This window comes from Lepus europaeus, chromosome 6, assembly GCF_033115175.1.
Source record: "Lepus europaeus isolate LE1 chromosome 6, mLepTim1.pri, whole genome shotgun sequence".
NCBI lineage: Eukaryota > Metazoa > Chordata > Mammalia > Lagomorpha > Leporidae > Lepus > Lepus europaeus.
Genome location: NC_084832.1, coordinates 35024559 through 35042152, shown reverse-complemented (window position 1 = coordinate 35042152; position 17594 = coordinate 35024559). Strand labels below are relative to the sequence as shown.

General features: G+C 38.7%; 1 protein-coding gene across 4 annotated transcripts in view; it reads left to right on the top strand.

Annotated features, from left to right (window-relative positions):
* Window positions 1–17594, top strand: part of SCEL (sciellin) — a 276458-nt gene that overhangs the window by 201473 nt on the left and 57391 nt on the right. For 3 of the 4 annotated variants that reach the window (XM_062195295.1, XM_062195297.1, XM_062195294.1), the window contains 9 exons: window positions 1822–1887; window positions 3608–3667; window positions 7428–7472; window positions 9423–9482; window positions 9872–9931; window positions 10576–10635; window positions 13793–13849; window positions 14212–14271; window positions 15534–15593. In XM_062195295.1, coding sequence (XP_062051279.1) covers window positions 1822–1887; window positions 3608–3667; window positions 7428–7472; window positions 9423–9482; window positions 9872–9931; window positions 10576–10635; window positions 13793–13849; window positions 14212–14271; window positions 15534–15593 — 528 coding nt within the window. The remainder of the gene's footprint in view (window positions 1–1821; window positions 1888–3607; window positions 3668–7427; window positions 7473–9422; window positions 9483–9871; window positions 9932–10575; window positions 10636–13792; window positions 13850–14211; window positions 14272–15533; window positions 15594–17594) is intronic. The other variant, XM_062195296.1, reaches the window with a different exon arrangement.

The window sequence follows — 17594 nt, the reverse complement described above, 5'->3', positions numbered from 1 at the left end:
ATTTGCAAGATGTGCACTCCACATTTCCATTATTATTGTGAGATTCAAAAATGGTATCTCAGGGAAGACTGCTGACATTAGATCTGCTTGATTGCCTGCCCTTGGTTCTTTTCTAGTTTTGCTTTTGAAGGTGATTTTTGACTCTATGTATTACATAATTTAAGAATTTATCTGTAATAAGATAATTATAGAAGTATTCCCCAGTACCAGGGTTACCAGCTAGAAACTGCTGACTGGGATGTCAAGCTACATGGCTCCAGGTGTGGTTCTTGTTGGGTTAAAACTGCAGATTAGAAATATGTATCTACTTAAACTCCAGATCAGAATTTCTACCTACTGAAAAGTCTTTGAAATTTTATCATTAGGATGAGAAGGTGAATTTTTTAAGGATTAACAGAAGATTTCTTCACTGTGTTAATTAAAAATACCGAAACAATTTATACCTTTTTATTTATGCAATGGTTATAATTGTCTTCTAAAAATAAATTTTAAAGCTTTTTATCTCACATTATTTTTCCTTTTACTCTTACAATATTGAACAAGTAAATTCTAATTTGAATGGGATTGTTTTAGGGGGCTAAAATAATTTGGTCTTTTGTCACATAAATTCTGAGTGCAATGCTGGAGAAGAGAGCTTGGTTAGGTTATAATAATTGTTCTAATCCATTTTTACTACTTTAATTTCTTTCATTCATGATCTGAAAAATGAAATTGGGACAATTTGCATGTTCTTTTTTTTTTAAAGATTTATTTATTTATTTGAAAGTCAGAGTTACACAGAGAGAGAAGGAGAGAGAGAGAGAGAGAGCTTCCATCTGCTGGTTCACTCCCCAATTGGCCGGAGCTGTGCCAATCCAAAGACAGGAGCCAGGAGCCAGGGGTTTCTTCTGGGTCTCCAACGCGGGTGCAGGAGCCCTAGGACTTGGGCCATCTCCCACTGCTTTCCCAGGCATAGCAGAGAGCTGGATTGGAAGTGGAGCAGCTGAGACATGAACCAGTACCCATATGGACTGCAGGCGTTGGCTTTACCCACTACGCCATAGCACCCGCCCCAACTTTTTAAAACCTGATTACTTTAATCACAGCATGATGATTTTAATCAAAGAATATGAAAGGGAAGTATTTCCTATAATTAACACATGTCCTCAGGAGAACAAAAAATAGTTGAATATAGCTTCTTAGAACAAGCAAGAATGTATAAGTAGGTCAACCAGACTCTTAGAAAAAGAGCAGAGAAAAGCCTTATGTCATAAACTATGATGGCGCTTAATATGGAATTTAGTTCTGTCTGTTCAGAGTGACCATTCTCATTTGGTGGATGTACTTCAAGCTTATTTCTCTTCTTATCTGAGCAAATATTATTTCTTGATAATATTCAAATGGGATAAGGCATTAAGAAGAAAATGGACCCTTTCATGTCTAATAACAGAAAAGTTTCTCAATAGTTTAAAATGAAATATCACTAGTTAACGGAAATAAGCGTAAAAATCACTTAATGATGAATAGAGACTAAGAAAATGAACATGAACATCTTTAAAGATGTTTCTGGGTACATTCAGTGGTTGAAAAACATATGAAAAGAGATAGATTAAGTGACAAAATTAATGTATTGAGCTCTTTGGGATTTCAAAAAGGAGGTGGCTGAGTTCTGCATAACCCAGAGCTAACGTAAAGTTTGTTATCGCAAGAAGCTAATGTAAAGTTTGTGTGGTTCTGACACAGGTTGATCTTTTTGAAAGTAGCTGTTTTTTTAGAAAGTGAAATTTAATGCAGAAGTATTGTCTTACCTAACAGATGCTATCTTTAACTTTAAACATGTAGGCAGATATGTCCACCTAAACTAGCCACCTCTGCAGAAACCAATAGATCTGCTGAAAGAAATATAAGGTATGATTTCTATTTATATCTATGCAATTATAGCAATGATAATATATACTTTTTAGAACACTTTAAAATTCAGAAAAACTAATAATAAAATAGATAAAAATCAATTTTCCATACAACTTCAACATAGTGCATAATAAATATGTACAGGATTATTTTCCTTTGAATTCTCTCCTAAGCTATATATTAATAAAACAACAAACATAATCTGAACATGATAATAGGTTAAGAGAAAAGCCTTTGAAGGCAAGAAAGTGCATTTACATCTGTCTTTTCAGCTCTAAGGACTACACCATAGTTGGTGTGGATGTATCATTGAGTAGGGGAAATATAGTCACTTCCTAGAAGTGCTGCAACAAAAGCATTGCCCAGCACTGGCAGTAAGAAACCGTGTCCCACCCCTTTGCCCAAGGAAGGGCTCACAAATTGAGTTGATGCCTTTGGGTAAGGTGACATTTCCCAAATGTCTGGTTTCCCTAGGATAATCCTGATTTAGTCTACTTGTCTTGCACATTCTTTTAGTTTACCATTTGGTCTGGAAATATCAGTTTTTTCTTTTTTCTTTTTGAAAATACAATATTTTTGAAAATAGTTTTTAAAACATTCCATGGATTCACCAAAATGATAACCAATCCATTAGTATAATGAACCTTTTTTTAGTAAAATTTTTTTGACTGAAAATTATTTTCAAAGTCCAAAACTTACATACATTCATAAAAATGGTATTCCCTTTGATTGTCAGAAGAGTCCCAGCCAGAAGCATACACCGTGTGAATGCCTTACCTTTTAGGAGAGTCACATGTCCCTTGTACCTAGGAACAAATACAGCTGGCAGCAGTTCCCAAACTGGGTTCCATATGCCACAATGACTCACCCAACACATGTTTTGAGAAAGAAGAGCTTAATAGACCAGTGCATTTAGGAAACACAATTAAATAGAGTCCTGTGCTTCAAGAAAGTCCTGCTTCAAGATGCTTCGATGTGCTTATATATATTCTGAGTCTAAAAATAAGCCACACATTCCACCCCACAAAAATCCCTTCTTCATGGAACTCTATCAATATTCTATGAGACATTTGTGAAACATGGAGATTAATTAAAGAGTTATCTATAAGGATTTTCCTAATTATTCCTTTTGATGATCCAGGGAGGTCAGTGTCTATGCAAACCCTTTATCTCTCAGGGCCTTCCTTCTATCTTGTAGCTTAAAATATACTTTCTGGCCCTTTGGAAGCCTAAAAAGGCAGATATTTTCATCCTTATTGAGGGACTAATTAATTGTCTGGACTTGCTTAAGGCTCTTTGGCCCTGGGAGAAAATCTTTTGAACTCATTTCTGTGTTTACTTGTGCAGTTAACTAAATTTTCTTTTTTGCGTCCTTTTTGAAATATAGAACATGAGATAAGCCATTACAAATGTTATTTCAGTGAGTGCTAGATGGCAGAGCCAACACCCAGGTGTGGGAGGACAAGAATGGGGTGTGTGTGTGTGTGTGTGTGTGTGAGAGAGAGAGAGAGAGAGAGAGAGAGAGAAATGAACAGGAATAGAGGCTGTGTGTTTATGTGTGCCATGAGCTGATATGATAGAACTCTGCTAGTTTGATCATTCCTGAACACCACCTGACCACCTATGTGACACTTCTTCATGGGAAGCAGATGAGAAGTTTGAGCCCCTTCAAGGACAGTGGGACTGTGATTAACCTGTTCTTTCTCATTGTTTGAAGGAGTCAGGATCTTGATAACATTGTCAAAATGGCCACGTCCCTTCAGAAAACCGACAAAGGGTGAGACCTTGGAGCTTTTTAGCTTGTTTTTCTTCTCATTGCTTTTCAAAAATGCTTTACCAGCATCTTTGAAAGTTCTAAGTCTGAACAAAACCCCAGGGCTGTTAATTATAAATAATTTAAATGGGGAACGCATCCGTGTGTCTGCGTAAGTGCCCCTGAGCAACGGGCACAGCTGACGTCTATGGCCAGACAGTCTTCTGCCTCTGCTTCCTCCACTGGCAATTTCCCCCTCCCTGTGACCCCAGCTGCCAAATCTCATTCCAAGCCTCCTGTTCTTTATTTACATGACTGTCTCCTCAGCACTCCCACAGAGGATGTCCTAGGCCTTCTTCAACTTCCTTCCTTCCCAAATATGCCATTTCCTGATTGTTCTGTCTTCTGATTCCAGCAGGCTCACCATTCTAGAATCATTCTTGATCCTTCTTTGTCTCCAACACTCCTCCTCCCCTCCATGTAGTATCAAGCATACATGGATTCACATATAAATGTATATATTCATATCTAAAATACCCTCATACACCACACATAGCCTCACCCCATTTCAGGCCTGGATTTACTTACAGTCCCTCAATCTCCTTCCACTAAACTATTACTTCTTGTTAATGCTGGAATTTTCTCCCTAAGGTTCTTCTCAAACAATAGTTGCATCAGCTCTCCACTGCCCACTCAATTCCATATAACCTCATTCAATTCTATATAACCTCATTCAATTCCCTTGCTAAACTGGCTCCAGTCTCATGTTCCAGAGGTGTTTCTGACTTTACTCTTAAGTTTATCCTACACTCAGTATCAGGCTAAACCATTTCTTGTCTAAGTTCTCTGCCTTTGTTTATGCCAGAGTGGCCTTTTATGGACTACTACACTACTATGTAAATCCATCCACGTCCTCCAGATCAAATATGCCCTCCTGGGTCGACTCTTCCCTGAGTGATCCAGCACGATGTGACTTCAGCCTCTCTAAGCTATGATAGCCCCACCTTTCATGCAAAACCGAACTCATGATCGGTTTTGCTCCATACATCTGTATAATCTCCAGACTAAGATTTATAAAGTATCCTGAATGTTTCATTTCCATTTCTTCTCTTACTTATTTAAGTACCTAGATCTGTAATTCTACTGATTTTTTTTTTGAAGTATTGTTTTTCAATAGGGATTGGATAGTGCTTTGGTAGGTGATCAGGATGTTTGAGGGAGAAATAGATGAATGATGCTAAGGGGAAATTATGAGTTAGTGTAAGTCAAACAAAACCATAAGAGCAGAAGTTAGTCTAATTTTCCTAGGCACAATCCCACAGCCTGATACATTCATCACAGAGATGCTGCTGCTTTGACAGGGACCAGGAAATATATCTGTGGCATTGTCACAGAGTATTGTTACCGTGGAGTATCCACAGGGGATGGGAAATGGCTTTATTTGAGCTGCTCTTTGTAAAAATGGACTGTTACTGCTATCTGATTGAGAGCATTTAATTTGCTACAAATGCAATGGTGAAACTTAATATCCAAAGCTTTCATCAATTTACAATCATTTTGAAGGCTCAAGTCCTGTATTGAGAATACTGTCTCCACTTTACTTAACTTACCAAAGAGTAGCTTCTTGTGATTTATGCTAATTTCTTGAGATAAACATGAGCCACTGCCAATCCTGTGAATCTCATTATTGTGACTCATACCAGTCAGAAAGATCTGGGACTAACATTTACAGGATTCTTAGGTTCGCTGTTTCCCTTAGGGATATGAACAAATTCTCAAACTTGGCTTTGGCAGGTAGAATTTCAAGCAAGAAACAATCATGGAGTTTGGGAGTGGGTAGTGTTTTTCCCAGACAAGCATAGGATGCTAAATAATTTTTTGTGAGCAACTTTTGTATTTTAGTATTTATTGTCAGCCCTCAGTTCTGCCATTTAAAATATAATGCTGCTTGAAAGGATTCATCTTTGTGATGGCTGTTAACTTAACGTATTTTTGGAGTCTCTAAGGGGACTGCCCTCAGCAGCTATTCTTGCAATAATGTTATGCCAAGCATCTTCAAAGCACTAAGTGTCTTGGCAACTCTATTTCCCTAAGGCTAAGCCAAAGTCTTAGTGTCTCTAAATGCCATTTGAACAACAAATATAGCAATCTTTTATTAAATGAGAAATGTAATATTGACTGAGTACTGTTTATTAAAATGGCCAAGCAATGGAAAGTGTATGGCTTGCCAAGTATCATGCTAACCACTTTGTATTCAGTGCTTATTGATTCTTTTCTGAGATGGGTACAATTATTGTACCTTTTTTTTAAAGATTTATTTATTTATTTGAGAGGCAGAGTTACAGTCAAAGAGGAAGAGACAGAGGGAGAGAGCTCTTCAATCTGCTGGTTCACTCCCCAAATGGCTGCAACAGCTGGGGCTGGGTCAGGCCAAAGCCAGGAGCCAGGAGCTTCTTCCAGGTCTCCCACATAGGTGCAGGAGTCCAGGGGCTTGGGCCATCCTCTATTGTTTTTTCCATGCCATTAGCAGGAAGCTGGATCAGAGGTGGAGTAGTCAGGTCTCAAACAGGTGCCCAAATGGGATGCTGCCATCACAGAGGGCAGCTTTACCTGCTACACCACAACATGGGCCCCAGTGTTGTGATTTATAGGTGGGAAAATTGAGTCAGCAAGAGGTTAGGAAGCTCACCCAGGATCACCAGTGAGTACATGATTGCCCTCAGGCTGGAATCCAGGTTCCCTGACTTGGAAAACTGTAAACCACTGAGTTACTTATCTTATGGCCTCCTCTTCAACACCAGAGCTGTTTCAAAGAAGGAAAGAAGGAAAAAAGAACATTGAGAAAGCTTGGAAAACAAGTGGCTCTAGAGCAGAAGAAAGGAGAACCAAGATTTGTAAATGGGAAAACTGGATGAGGCAGGCAAAGTAAGTGGGGCTAGGGGTCAGGAGAGAAAGACAGGCAAGCTGGAGAGAGGGTGTGGGGTAAGGAGTGCACAGGGGAGGGGGATGAAACTCGGAGCAGACCCCTGATTCCATCCTCCTCCTCAGGCTGCTTGGGGAAGGGAGCTGAGCCCACATGGTTTAAGGGGAATTCCCATACCCAGGAGTTTAGCTTAAATGGCTTGCTTCTAAACTAAGCTAAGCCAGAAGGAGCTTTGCAGTTCTCCAGTATGGAAACAGAGTAGCAAATTTAGCTGTCCTAGAATGAAGTTGAGAGTAGATTTCACAAAAGAAGCCAGATGAACAAGTGTTTTCCATTAGCTACTTAGTGTAAATGTGTTGTGCAAAGAAAGAATCTGTAATTAGTTGAGATATATCTATATATATTACAGATTCTATTAAAATGTGTATTAAGCATCTAATATATGAAAGACATAATGTTAATGACTGAAGAAGGTCCAATTATAAGATACAGTTGTATATTTTAAGATATGTGTAGGGGCAGGGGCAATCACATGAGACAAGTGTGCAATAGCTACAATACTAAGGCTAGTAACAACTTCCATAAAGGAGCTACAAAAAAAAAAAGAAGAAGAAAAGAAAAAAGGAAAGAAAGAAGAAGCCTCAAGGGTTCCAAAAACGTAAGGGACTCTCGAAGTTAGAGGGATAGGGAAGGTTTCTTGGGAAAAGCAGCATTTGAGGAGAGCTTTAAAGGATAAACAGGACTTCCACAGATGATAAATGCAGGGTGTGAATTATGTTTTGGAGAAATCAGTTACATTAAGGCTTATCTGCTTTGACTCTAGCTAAGCTTTCATTAATGTGAAATTTTTTCTTCCCAAAGTGAAGAATTGGATAATCTCATCAAAATGAACAAAAGCTTGAATAGGTAAGATTTTTATTTTTGCTTTGTTCCTGAATTGCACACTATAACATATCTCTTAAGTCTTTGGGCATTAGAACCTACCCACCAGTCAAAGATATCCTACAAATCCTGAATAAAAAGCTGGCAGAAGTCATAGCTTTTTCTTCACATTATAAGTGGTTATTAATGTACAAATATACTGATATTAATGTATTTTTCATTTCCATTCATCTGTTAAGGTAGTTATATAGATAACTGCATTTATCTACCTGAAATATTAATATGCTATTATATAAACAGAGTTTGGTTTAATCCCTGGATGCTTTTAGTTTAACCATTATAAAAAAATCACTTGTTAGTTAGTCTTATCTCCTTATTTTGAATCACTTATAGTCACATAACTTAGAACATAATAATAGAGAAAAGTGAATAATTGAGGCTTGTATTAAGGGTATATACAATTTTAATTATCTCTTTGTTTCCTCATGCAGTAATATGCTAAATAATAGGGAACAAAATGAAGGAGACAACAAAGCAAAAAATGTCAAATTGATTGGTCTGAGGATCACAAGATGTAGTTTCTATACCCTGTTCTGACAATAATTATCTGTAGGATTAGCTATGAGCAAGTCACTTCAACTTGCTGCTCTTGAGTTTCCTCATTTACAAAGAGATGCATTTCCTTGGTTTTATTTATGCATTTGATTTATTTGATAGACACAGAGACAGATAGAGATAGAGATCTTCCATCACTGATTCTTTCCCCCACTGTCTGCAATAGCCAGGTTTGGACCAAACAAAATACCAGGAGCCAGGAGCTCAGTTTGGGTCCCCACTATGGGTGGCAGGGACCCATATGCTATAGTCATCTCCTGTTGCCTCCTAATTTGCACTTTAGTAGGAAGCTGGGTGGGAAACAGAGTTGGGACTCAAACCAGGCACTCAGATACGGGATTCAGAAATCCTAAAGCTCTAGCTTTATTTGGCTGTGCCAAATAGCTGCCTAGTTTAGAGATGAAATTTTACATCAGAAGTAACAGACCCCTCTGGCTGCCAAGGCCAGGCAGGTGTTCCCACTGTAGGAGACATAGGTGGTATGGAACCAGGCCAAAAGGATAGTGAATGTCCCATCCAAGGCGTCCAGCTGTTTCACAGTTCTACCTGAGTGTTGCCATACAGGAATTTGATCCTGATATGGAGGGCATTTTAAGGAGATTCAGGAAATTCAAGTTTCTCATGGTCATCTCTATCAACACCAGCTCACATTAAAATAGGAGTACTCCATTAACCAAAACAACACATCTATGGAGCCAGTATGCCTGGCAGATGCCCAGTTTCTATTTTTTATTTTATTTTCTCTGAGATCTACTATAATTTATTTTGAGATTTTGAGGGTATGAAAATACCTGTTTGGAATATAACAGTTTCAGGAGTTGAACTCTTTTTTAAAAAGACTTATTTATTTATTTGAGAGACAGAGTTACAGAGAGAGAGAGGTCTTTCATCCATTGGTTTAACAATTTATTTTATTTTTTAAGATTTTTATTTCTTTATCGGAGAGGTAGCATTACAGACAGACAGAGAGAAAGGTCTTCCATCCACTTGTTCATTCCGCAAATGGCCACAGTGGCTGGAGCTGGGCTGATCCAAAGCCAGGAGCCCGGTGCTTCCTCTGCAACTCTCACACAGGTACAGGAGCCCAAGCACTTGGGCCATCTTCCACTGTTTTCCGAGGCACACTAGCAAGGAGCTGGATTGGAAATGGCGCAGCTGGGACTCAAACTGGCACCCATATGGGACTCCAGTTCTGCAGCTGGAGGGTTAATTTACTATGCCATAGTGCTGGCCCCAGTTGAAATCATTTTTCCCAACCTGCTCCCATTATCTGTCTCAGGAGTAAACTAGCCTATATTTTTATAGAGTTAAATGTTTCTTCTTGCCACTGATAATATTTTTTAATCAATATATTTAAAGAAATCAAGGTCTCGATGGTCTCTTCAGAGCAAATCCAAAGGTGGAGCAAACAGAGAAAAGGTAAGTGCATCTGTCTCTAATCTGAAAGTCTCATCTCCCAGGTTGCTTTCCTTATTCTTTCAGACATTAGCTGGAAGGTGGTTGTATCCTCTGGCACAGAAATCGACTAGCAGATGGGGTAGTGCTCTCAGCATTGTACGTGTAGTTCAGACATAATTGCCCAGAAGGATTTCTGCTCTTCCATGCAATAAGAACAAATGAGCAATTCATGGAGAATGTTTATTGTATCTGACCTTTCAAGATACCACACAATTTCATTTCAATGTGCAGGTTTTCTCTTCCTTCCTTTCTTTCTTTCTTTCTTTCTTTCTTTCTTTCTTTCTTTCTTTCTTTCTTTCTTTCTTTCTTTCTTTCTTTCTTTCTTAATTTGAATTCCTCTGTGTTTATAGAGCCAAAAGCCTTGAAAGTCTCATCTTTATGACTACTCCAATTGACAAAGATGGCAAAAGGTAAGTTTTTGGGAGTCAGGGCAGCCGCGTTAACTGAACCCTAGTCTGTATCCTATTTCTGGAGGGAGACACCTTCTCAGAGCAAGTGTCTGGAAAGCTAGTGGAACAGGCCTACCATCAGGAGATGGGGGTCAGGTCAGGAGATTGGAGTGTGTGTGTGTTCTGGTACTGTTCCTACCTCCAGCATCAATCTGGTTGACCCTGGGCAAGTCACCTAAAATCTGGAGACTTCTGTTTCCTTATCCCATAAAATGCAGACTATGACCTGCATGACCGCCAGTTCCCTTTTATATATAAAAGTGAAAGGAACCCAACTGATTGTTAAGTAGTGGACAATAGGCTGGTTTCTCAACTAAATGTATTTATTATAAGACATTTAGATACTTGGAGCATAGCCCCTCATCCATGAGTCTTTAGAGTATACGTAAGTACTTTTGAGTTGGGATCTTGATTGAGTCACTTTATATGCATTTGTCTACATATGTATTTGTAAATCTCTTAAGGTCAAAAGCTGTACTTATTTATTTTGTGCCACAAAATGGGTTAATTAATGATCTAACGTTTGTGTGGTTAACTTATGATTCTAGAGATATTGATATCCTAGAAAATTGACTTATAATTGATTTTATTTTTCATGTTGAAAGAAATCAGACTCTTGACAATTTCATTAAAGAAAATCCCAGAACACTCAGCAGTGACAAAGGGTAAGAATTTGTGAAATCTCTACAGATTCTTTTCTTTGTATTTGGTTAGTCATTAAATTTACCTTCTTATCAAGATAATTATTTCTATGGTCAAAGTTATTTTTTATTTTTTTGAAGATTGTATTTATTTATTTGAGAGGTAGAGTTACAGACAGTAAGAGAAAGAGACAGAGAGAAAGGCCTTCCTTCCATTGGTTCACTCCCCAAATGGCTGCAAAAGCCAGGAGCCAGGAGCTTCTTCCTGGTCTCCTATGGGGGTGCAGGGGCCCAAGCACTTGGGCCATCTTCTACTGCTTTTCCAGGCCACAGCAGAGAGCTGGATTGGAAGAGAAGCAGCCAGGACTAGAATAGCACCCATATAGGATGCCAGTGCTGCAGGCAGAGGGTTAACCTACTGCGCCAGGTGCCAGCCCCGTCAATTATTTTTTTAAAAGATTTATTTGAGGGGCCAGTGCTGTGGTGCAGTGGGTTAACGCCCTGGCCTGAAGCGCCGGCATCCTATATGGGCACCGGTTCGAGTCCCAGCTGCTCTTCTTCTGATCCAGCTCTCTGCTATGACCTGGGAATGCAGTAGAAGATGACCCAAGTCCTTGGGCCCCTGCATCCACGTGGAATACCAGGAAGAAGCTCCTGGCTCCTGGCTTCGGATCAGCACAGCTCCAGCCATTGCGGCCATCTGGGGAATGAATCAGCAGATGGAAGACCTCTCTCTCTCTCTCCGCCTCTCCTCTCTCTGTGTAAATCTGACTTGCAAATAAATAAAAATAAATAAAAATAAAAGATTTATTTGGAGGCAGAGCTACAGAGAGGCAGAGGCAGAGAGAGAGGTCTTCCATCTGCTGGTTCACGCCCCAATTGGCTGCAATGGCCAGAGCTGTGGCAGTCCGAAGCCAGGAGCCAGGAGCCAGGAGGTTTTTCCAGGTCTCCCATGCAGGTGCAGGGGCCTAAGCACCTGGGCCATCTTCAAGTGCTTTCCTAGCCCATAGCAGGGAGTTGGATTGGAAGTGGAACAGCTGGGACTCGAACTGGCACCTATATGGGATGCTGGACTTGCAGGCAGCGGCTTTACCTGCTACACCACAACGCTGGTCCCTTTCACAGTTATTTTGAAAAATCATTTATCTGTGCCATTCTAGCTTTCCACATCAATCTTGGCAGGTGTGATCTCAATCCTTCCTAATGTTCAATACTTTACAGAGTCTGCATGATAAAGCAAAGTGCTGGCAATAATAATCACACAGACATTAAGTGCTTATTAGCCATACATTATTAAAAATGTAAGCAAACAACATATTACTCACATGGAGATTAAATGAAGGTGGAAAACAGAAACAGCCAATTCTCCTTAAGTGGTTACATGAGTTTTACAGGAAAAGATGGGATTTTATTTATTTTAAAAATGGAGTTTGGAGAGTTCCACAAAAGTCATGGAAAATAGGAAGCATAGGGGACACATCTCAGGTAGGTCGTTTGTGGGCTAGAAAGCAGAGGAAAGATGTGATAAATAATCTGGGATAACTTGATGGCAACTGGGCTTTGGTGTAGGAGTATTAGGTCGTCGACATGGAAGGGAAAGAGCCCTAGCTCCTTCTCCTTGTCACTCCCTCCCCATTTCTTAGATTGAAGCAAATTCAAATGCCAACAGTTTTCTCACAGTGAAATCAGAGAAGAGTGATCATTGGATGATAGAAATTTGGAGGGATTTGCTTTCATAGTCTCTGATAATTTCTAAACTATGGCATGTGAAAGCTTATTTCATGTGACCAACTTATATAAAGTATTGGAAACATACTTGGAGTTAATTCAACTTTTTCCAACATGACTTTGAACTCTTTAAATATACCCTGGAACATTTTAGGAGAAATGGCTTTTCTGAATCCTCATAGTATTTATATTTAATATGTTCATCAATTGATTTCTACCCCTGATCTAAATGATTTTCCTGCATAAATAAGACAGTGTCTCAATACAGGTGTTAAATTCAGTCTCCCACCAATCCACTCTCAGGGAAGCCAAAGCTGAGACCCAGTGGGAAGTTCTAGTTTTAGATAAGCCCAATCACAGCTGACTAATGGTTAGAATCTTAATATCAAGATATTTCTTAAACATTTTGCATGAGGAGTAACTTGCAATAAATATTTCTAAGGATGTGTGACTCTTTAGGTACTGATTACATTTTATTCCTGTTGTGTAAAATTGGCCATTGTCACAAGAGATTCTAAATGTATCATGGAATTTGTTTATATCTATCTATCTATCTATCTATCTATCAATCAATCATCTGTTTTTTCCGCTCCTCACCAATATTATAAAGAAAGCAAGTCCTAGAAGTTTCATTAATCAAACAACTGACCAAAACAAGAAAGGGTAAGAAAAGTTCCTATCTTAAGGGGATCCCTATTTTAACATCTCTTTAGAAAGGAGTGTGCTGAGGTTTCCTCGATCACAGATGAACTGTTTTCCTATTTAGGCCCATCAGAACAAGTAGGCAAAAAGGGTATAATGAGTGGGGCCATTGTTGTGGTGTAGTAGGTTAGGCTGCCACTTGTGGTGCCGATATCCCAAATGGGCACTGGTTTGAGACCCGGCTGCTCCAGTTCAGATCCAGCTCCCTGCTGGTTACCTGGGAAAGCAGGGGAAAGTGGCCTAAGTGCTTGGGCCCTTGCACCCATGTAGGAGACTCAGAAGAATCTCTGGGCTCCTGGCTTCAGAGTGACCCAGCCTTGGTCTTGTAGCCATTTGTGGAGTGAACCAATGGATTGAAGATCTTTCTCTCTGTGTGTCTCCCTTCCTCTTCTCTCTGTAACTCTACCTTTCAAATAAATAAAAAAATAAGTCTTTAAAAAAAGTGATATGATGAGTGCTACTTCCAGAGGATCACATATTTGTATTGCATTAATGTACATGCAGGAGAAACTTGCTCCAGCAATGCTTATTCTTTATTTTCTTAAATAATATTGCAAAGTGAGAGACATGTTGTTTTAGATTGTTTTGCACTATGGCAGAACTTAATAAAGATAAGCTAATGATAATTACATCAAATGTCGTATTGGTCATTTGGTCCTGTAAACCCCCGATTTGAGCACAATCTTATTTAGATTTCTAGGTTGTACATAACCTAAGTAATGTAAAGTTTTGATATTTTCTTCCAAAAAAGCCAAGATCCTGAATCCATTGTCAAAGCGAATGTCGGGACCAATAAGATCAGCAGAGGGTGAGAATTGCATGATGTTTCTGAGTCTTTGTTATTTTGTCCCAGGTTGGTTCTGTACTCTTCTCAGCAAGACTGAAGGCATCACAGCTTTGAGTTTGTCTTCTCTCTTCTGTGTCTGCTCTCTGGCCCAGACCTTCAATTTGAAGGGCCAGCAGTGTATTCTACCTAAATTTATATTTACATTTAGCTCAATAAAATTCTAGAGACTAACTTATTATTATTAGGTAAATTTTTATAATAAAAGTCAATATAATATCAGTATAATTTTTCAAAAAGCTGAAGCAAATCAGCAAGAATATGCAATGTCTATGTGAATACTATGGGATTATTCTGATACTGATCTAAACTTTTTTATTTTAAAGCAGTAAAGACTTTGATAATGTTATCAAAGTGAATCCCAAAGGAAATGAAAGTACCACTAGGTAAGACTTATTAGTGTCTTTAAATATGGCTTCTGTAAGTGATGATCCATCAGAAAATAAAATGATTTGATCTTTTAGTTACATAACCATATTTTATTAGCATGGAATTGGACAATAAATATTGGCCACAAGACCATCCACCCTTGACACAATGAAACTTTTTATTTTTGAAAAATTGCCCTAATGTTTAGTAGCGAGGGCCTCCTTGCCCAGATTTGGGCTTTGGTTGACTTTAGAGAGGAGTTATTGAATTTCTGTGTGTCTACAGCAAGCACAGCTTTGACATTTTCACAGTGGATTTCTAAAATGATAAAGATAGCCAAGAGTGAGCCGCGTACACAACTCTTGTACATCAGTTTCTCTGAGAAGGGTGTCTGCAGACAGCCCAGGGGGCAAGCTGCCAGGCCCCTGCCTCCCAGAGTAGTGACTCAGCACCACTTTGTCTCCTGCTGGCACTGTGATGACCTGGCAGCAGAACACAATCCCAATGCTTCTGCCTCCCCTACTGCCTGCCCTGGGGCCCACCTATGCTCCTTTTGGTATCACTGCATGCATTTCAATGGGCTGGCATATTTCCCTTTGAGAAGCAAATCATTGCTTTTCCTACTATTTGCTAATTTTTTGCTTTTTGTTAGGGTATAATCTACTCAAATGATCTATTAAAAGGTTTAGAAATAGTTGTTTATATGAAGACATATACTATTCTTATTATTCTCATTGTAATCTAAATATGTTGGTCTCATAGAATTGAGAGCATAATGTGGTTGCCAGAGGCTGGGGAGAGCAGAGGGGAGGGAGTGATGCATAAAGATTATTTTTAATATTATTAAGGTGTTATAATTAAATTGTTATTCTTAACATTGTTCTTATTTAAAAACATAATAAGAAATTATATCTGTTTTGTTGAGTAGAAATTTGTATTCTCTCTGGATCCAGTATAGAATTTATTCTAACTCACATGACCTCAATGCTGCCTTTTTAGGATGTTTTGTCAAGATGTATCTGAGTGCAATATTGAATTTGTTAAATAACAGATAACATACATCCTGAGAACACAGCAAAACAAATTATACATTTGTTGTTAGCAAGTAAGCAACCTTAAATGGTCTTCCGCTGAAGATATAAAATTTTCATTTGCATTTTGCTTTGAAAATTCATGTTGATATAGAGTACTTGTGTGTTTATTAATTTTTCCAACCATTATTCACTTGATCATGTTTTATTTTAATGACATTCATTAAGACTAATTTCCTTATTTAAAGAAAACAAGACCCTGATGGACTTACTAAAGTGAATCCTGAAACAAATAAAAATATCAAGAGGTAAGACATTTAAGCTTCCTCCTCCCCACTTTGTCTGGTATTTATGAGCACATTAGAACTCTAAGTGTGGCCGGCGCCACAGCTCAATAGGCTAATCCTCCGCCCTGCAGTACCAGCACACCGGGTTCTAGTCCCGGTTGGGGCGCCGGATTCTATCCCAGTTGCCCCTCTTCCAAGCCAGCTCTCTGCTGTGGCCTGGGAGTGCAGTGGAGGATGGCCCAAGTCCTTGGGCCCTGCACCCACATGGGAGACCAGGAGAAGCACCTGGCTCCTGCCTTCGGATCAGCGCGGTGCGCTGGCCGCAGCACGCCGGCCATGGTGGCCATTGGAGGGTGAACCAGCGGCAAAAAGGAAGACCTGTCTCTGTCTCTCTCTCACTATCCACTCTGTCAAAAAAAAAAAAAAAAGAACTCTAAGTGTTTATATTCAGGACAGCAAGTTAAGCATGTCCATACAAGTAATGCACAGAAGCCTCATGTGTTTAATTCTTGGGTGAAGTTTAGTTTCAAACGATCATGAGAAATTAAAGAGGAATTTTGACTGATCTTCTATGGTGAGTTAAACAACTTATTCCTTTGGAGAATATGTGTGTGTTAGTGTATGTGTGTATATGTGTAAATACTGCATATAAGTGTGATTTATTTGTGTATGGATAAGTAATATGTGTATAAGCATGTTTTTAAGTACATGTATAAGTGGTGTGTGTATATATCAGTAGTGTGTGTATAGGTGCATATGGGGGTATAAATGTATGTGTGTACATATTAAGTAGCGTGTGTGTTTTTGTGAACTGTGTGTACATGTGTAGTGTATTTGTATCTAGTGTATTTATGCATTTGTAGTGTGGTGTGTATTTAAAGATGAAGAGCTTAATAAAGTGAGCCTCTTTAAGAGAGTTCTCTTATCCATGAATTGTCAGGTCTTGAGAGCTTATGTCCTCCTGCTTTTATTTTTTTAAAAAGCAGACAGGATATTGATGAAATTGAGCTTGTTGGTAAGTTGCTGAAAACAGAATACCAGATATCTCCATGTGATTTCCCTTGAACTCCTTTTCATCCAGTTAGCTCAGTACATGACATAATTTGTTGGTTCTGAAATGTGTCACTGAGGATGCTTGTGGGCCCTGCTGACAGAGCAACAGCTTAGCCAGCTAAAAGCTGCTGTGCACTGTCATGCTGTCATGCTCTTGGTTGTGTGACCTGGTTGGAAGCACAGACATCCAGTGATTTAGAGATGTACAGAATTGTGCAAACCAAAGACTAGAGATCTTTTGATTTCCTTGGCTACCTAGTTTGTTCAGGGAGGTAACCTGAGGTAGTGAACAAAGAGTCTGAAAGACTTGGGTTCAAATTCTGACCCCCTCATTTGTTCAAATGTGCCTCAATTTACTTAACCACAAAAAAGGGACCATATACTTTCATGCTGGCATGTGGAAGATATAAATAATTGTTAAAGTAATAAAAGTTCAGGAGAATTATGCTTTCTTAATGATTTAGTGTTCAAATATTTAGTTTAGTGTAACTTTTCTTGAAAAATCCAAGTTTTCCTCTCAAATTTTCTTTAAAGAGAGTATTTCAAATTGTGACATCGTTTTTCCCATGTTGGTGTTTTTATGTATGTATATGCCCAAGTGTACAGTACAAGAGTACTTCAAAAAGTTGTGAAAAACTTATTTAGGGGCAAAGAATTTTAAAATCCATGCATATGTAGAGGCTTCAAAAATACATTGAAATGCATATTATAAAAAACTGCATGAATTTCAAAAAATTTTTTGCACCAAACAACCTTATACTTTTTTTTTCATTTTTTCCATGAACTTTTGAGGCATCCTCATGCGTTTATACATGTAAACAAATGTTTGTCTGCATTTATACGTTCATGGGCATGCATGTTTGTGTGCACTCAAGTAGATGTGTATTTGTGTATGAATGTAAATACACATGGGTTATATGTATGTGTATAGTTATATGTATGTGTATAACTACATACATGCTTGTGTGT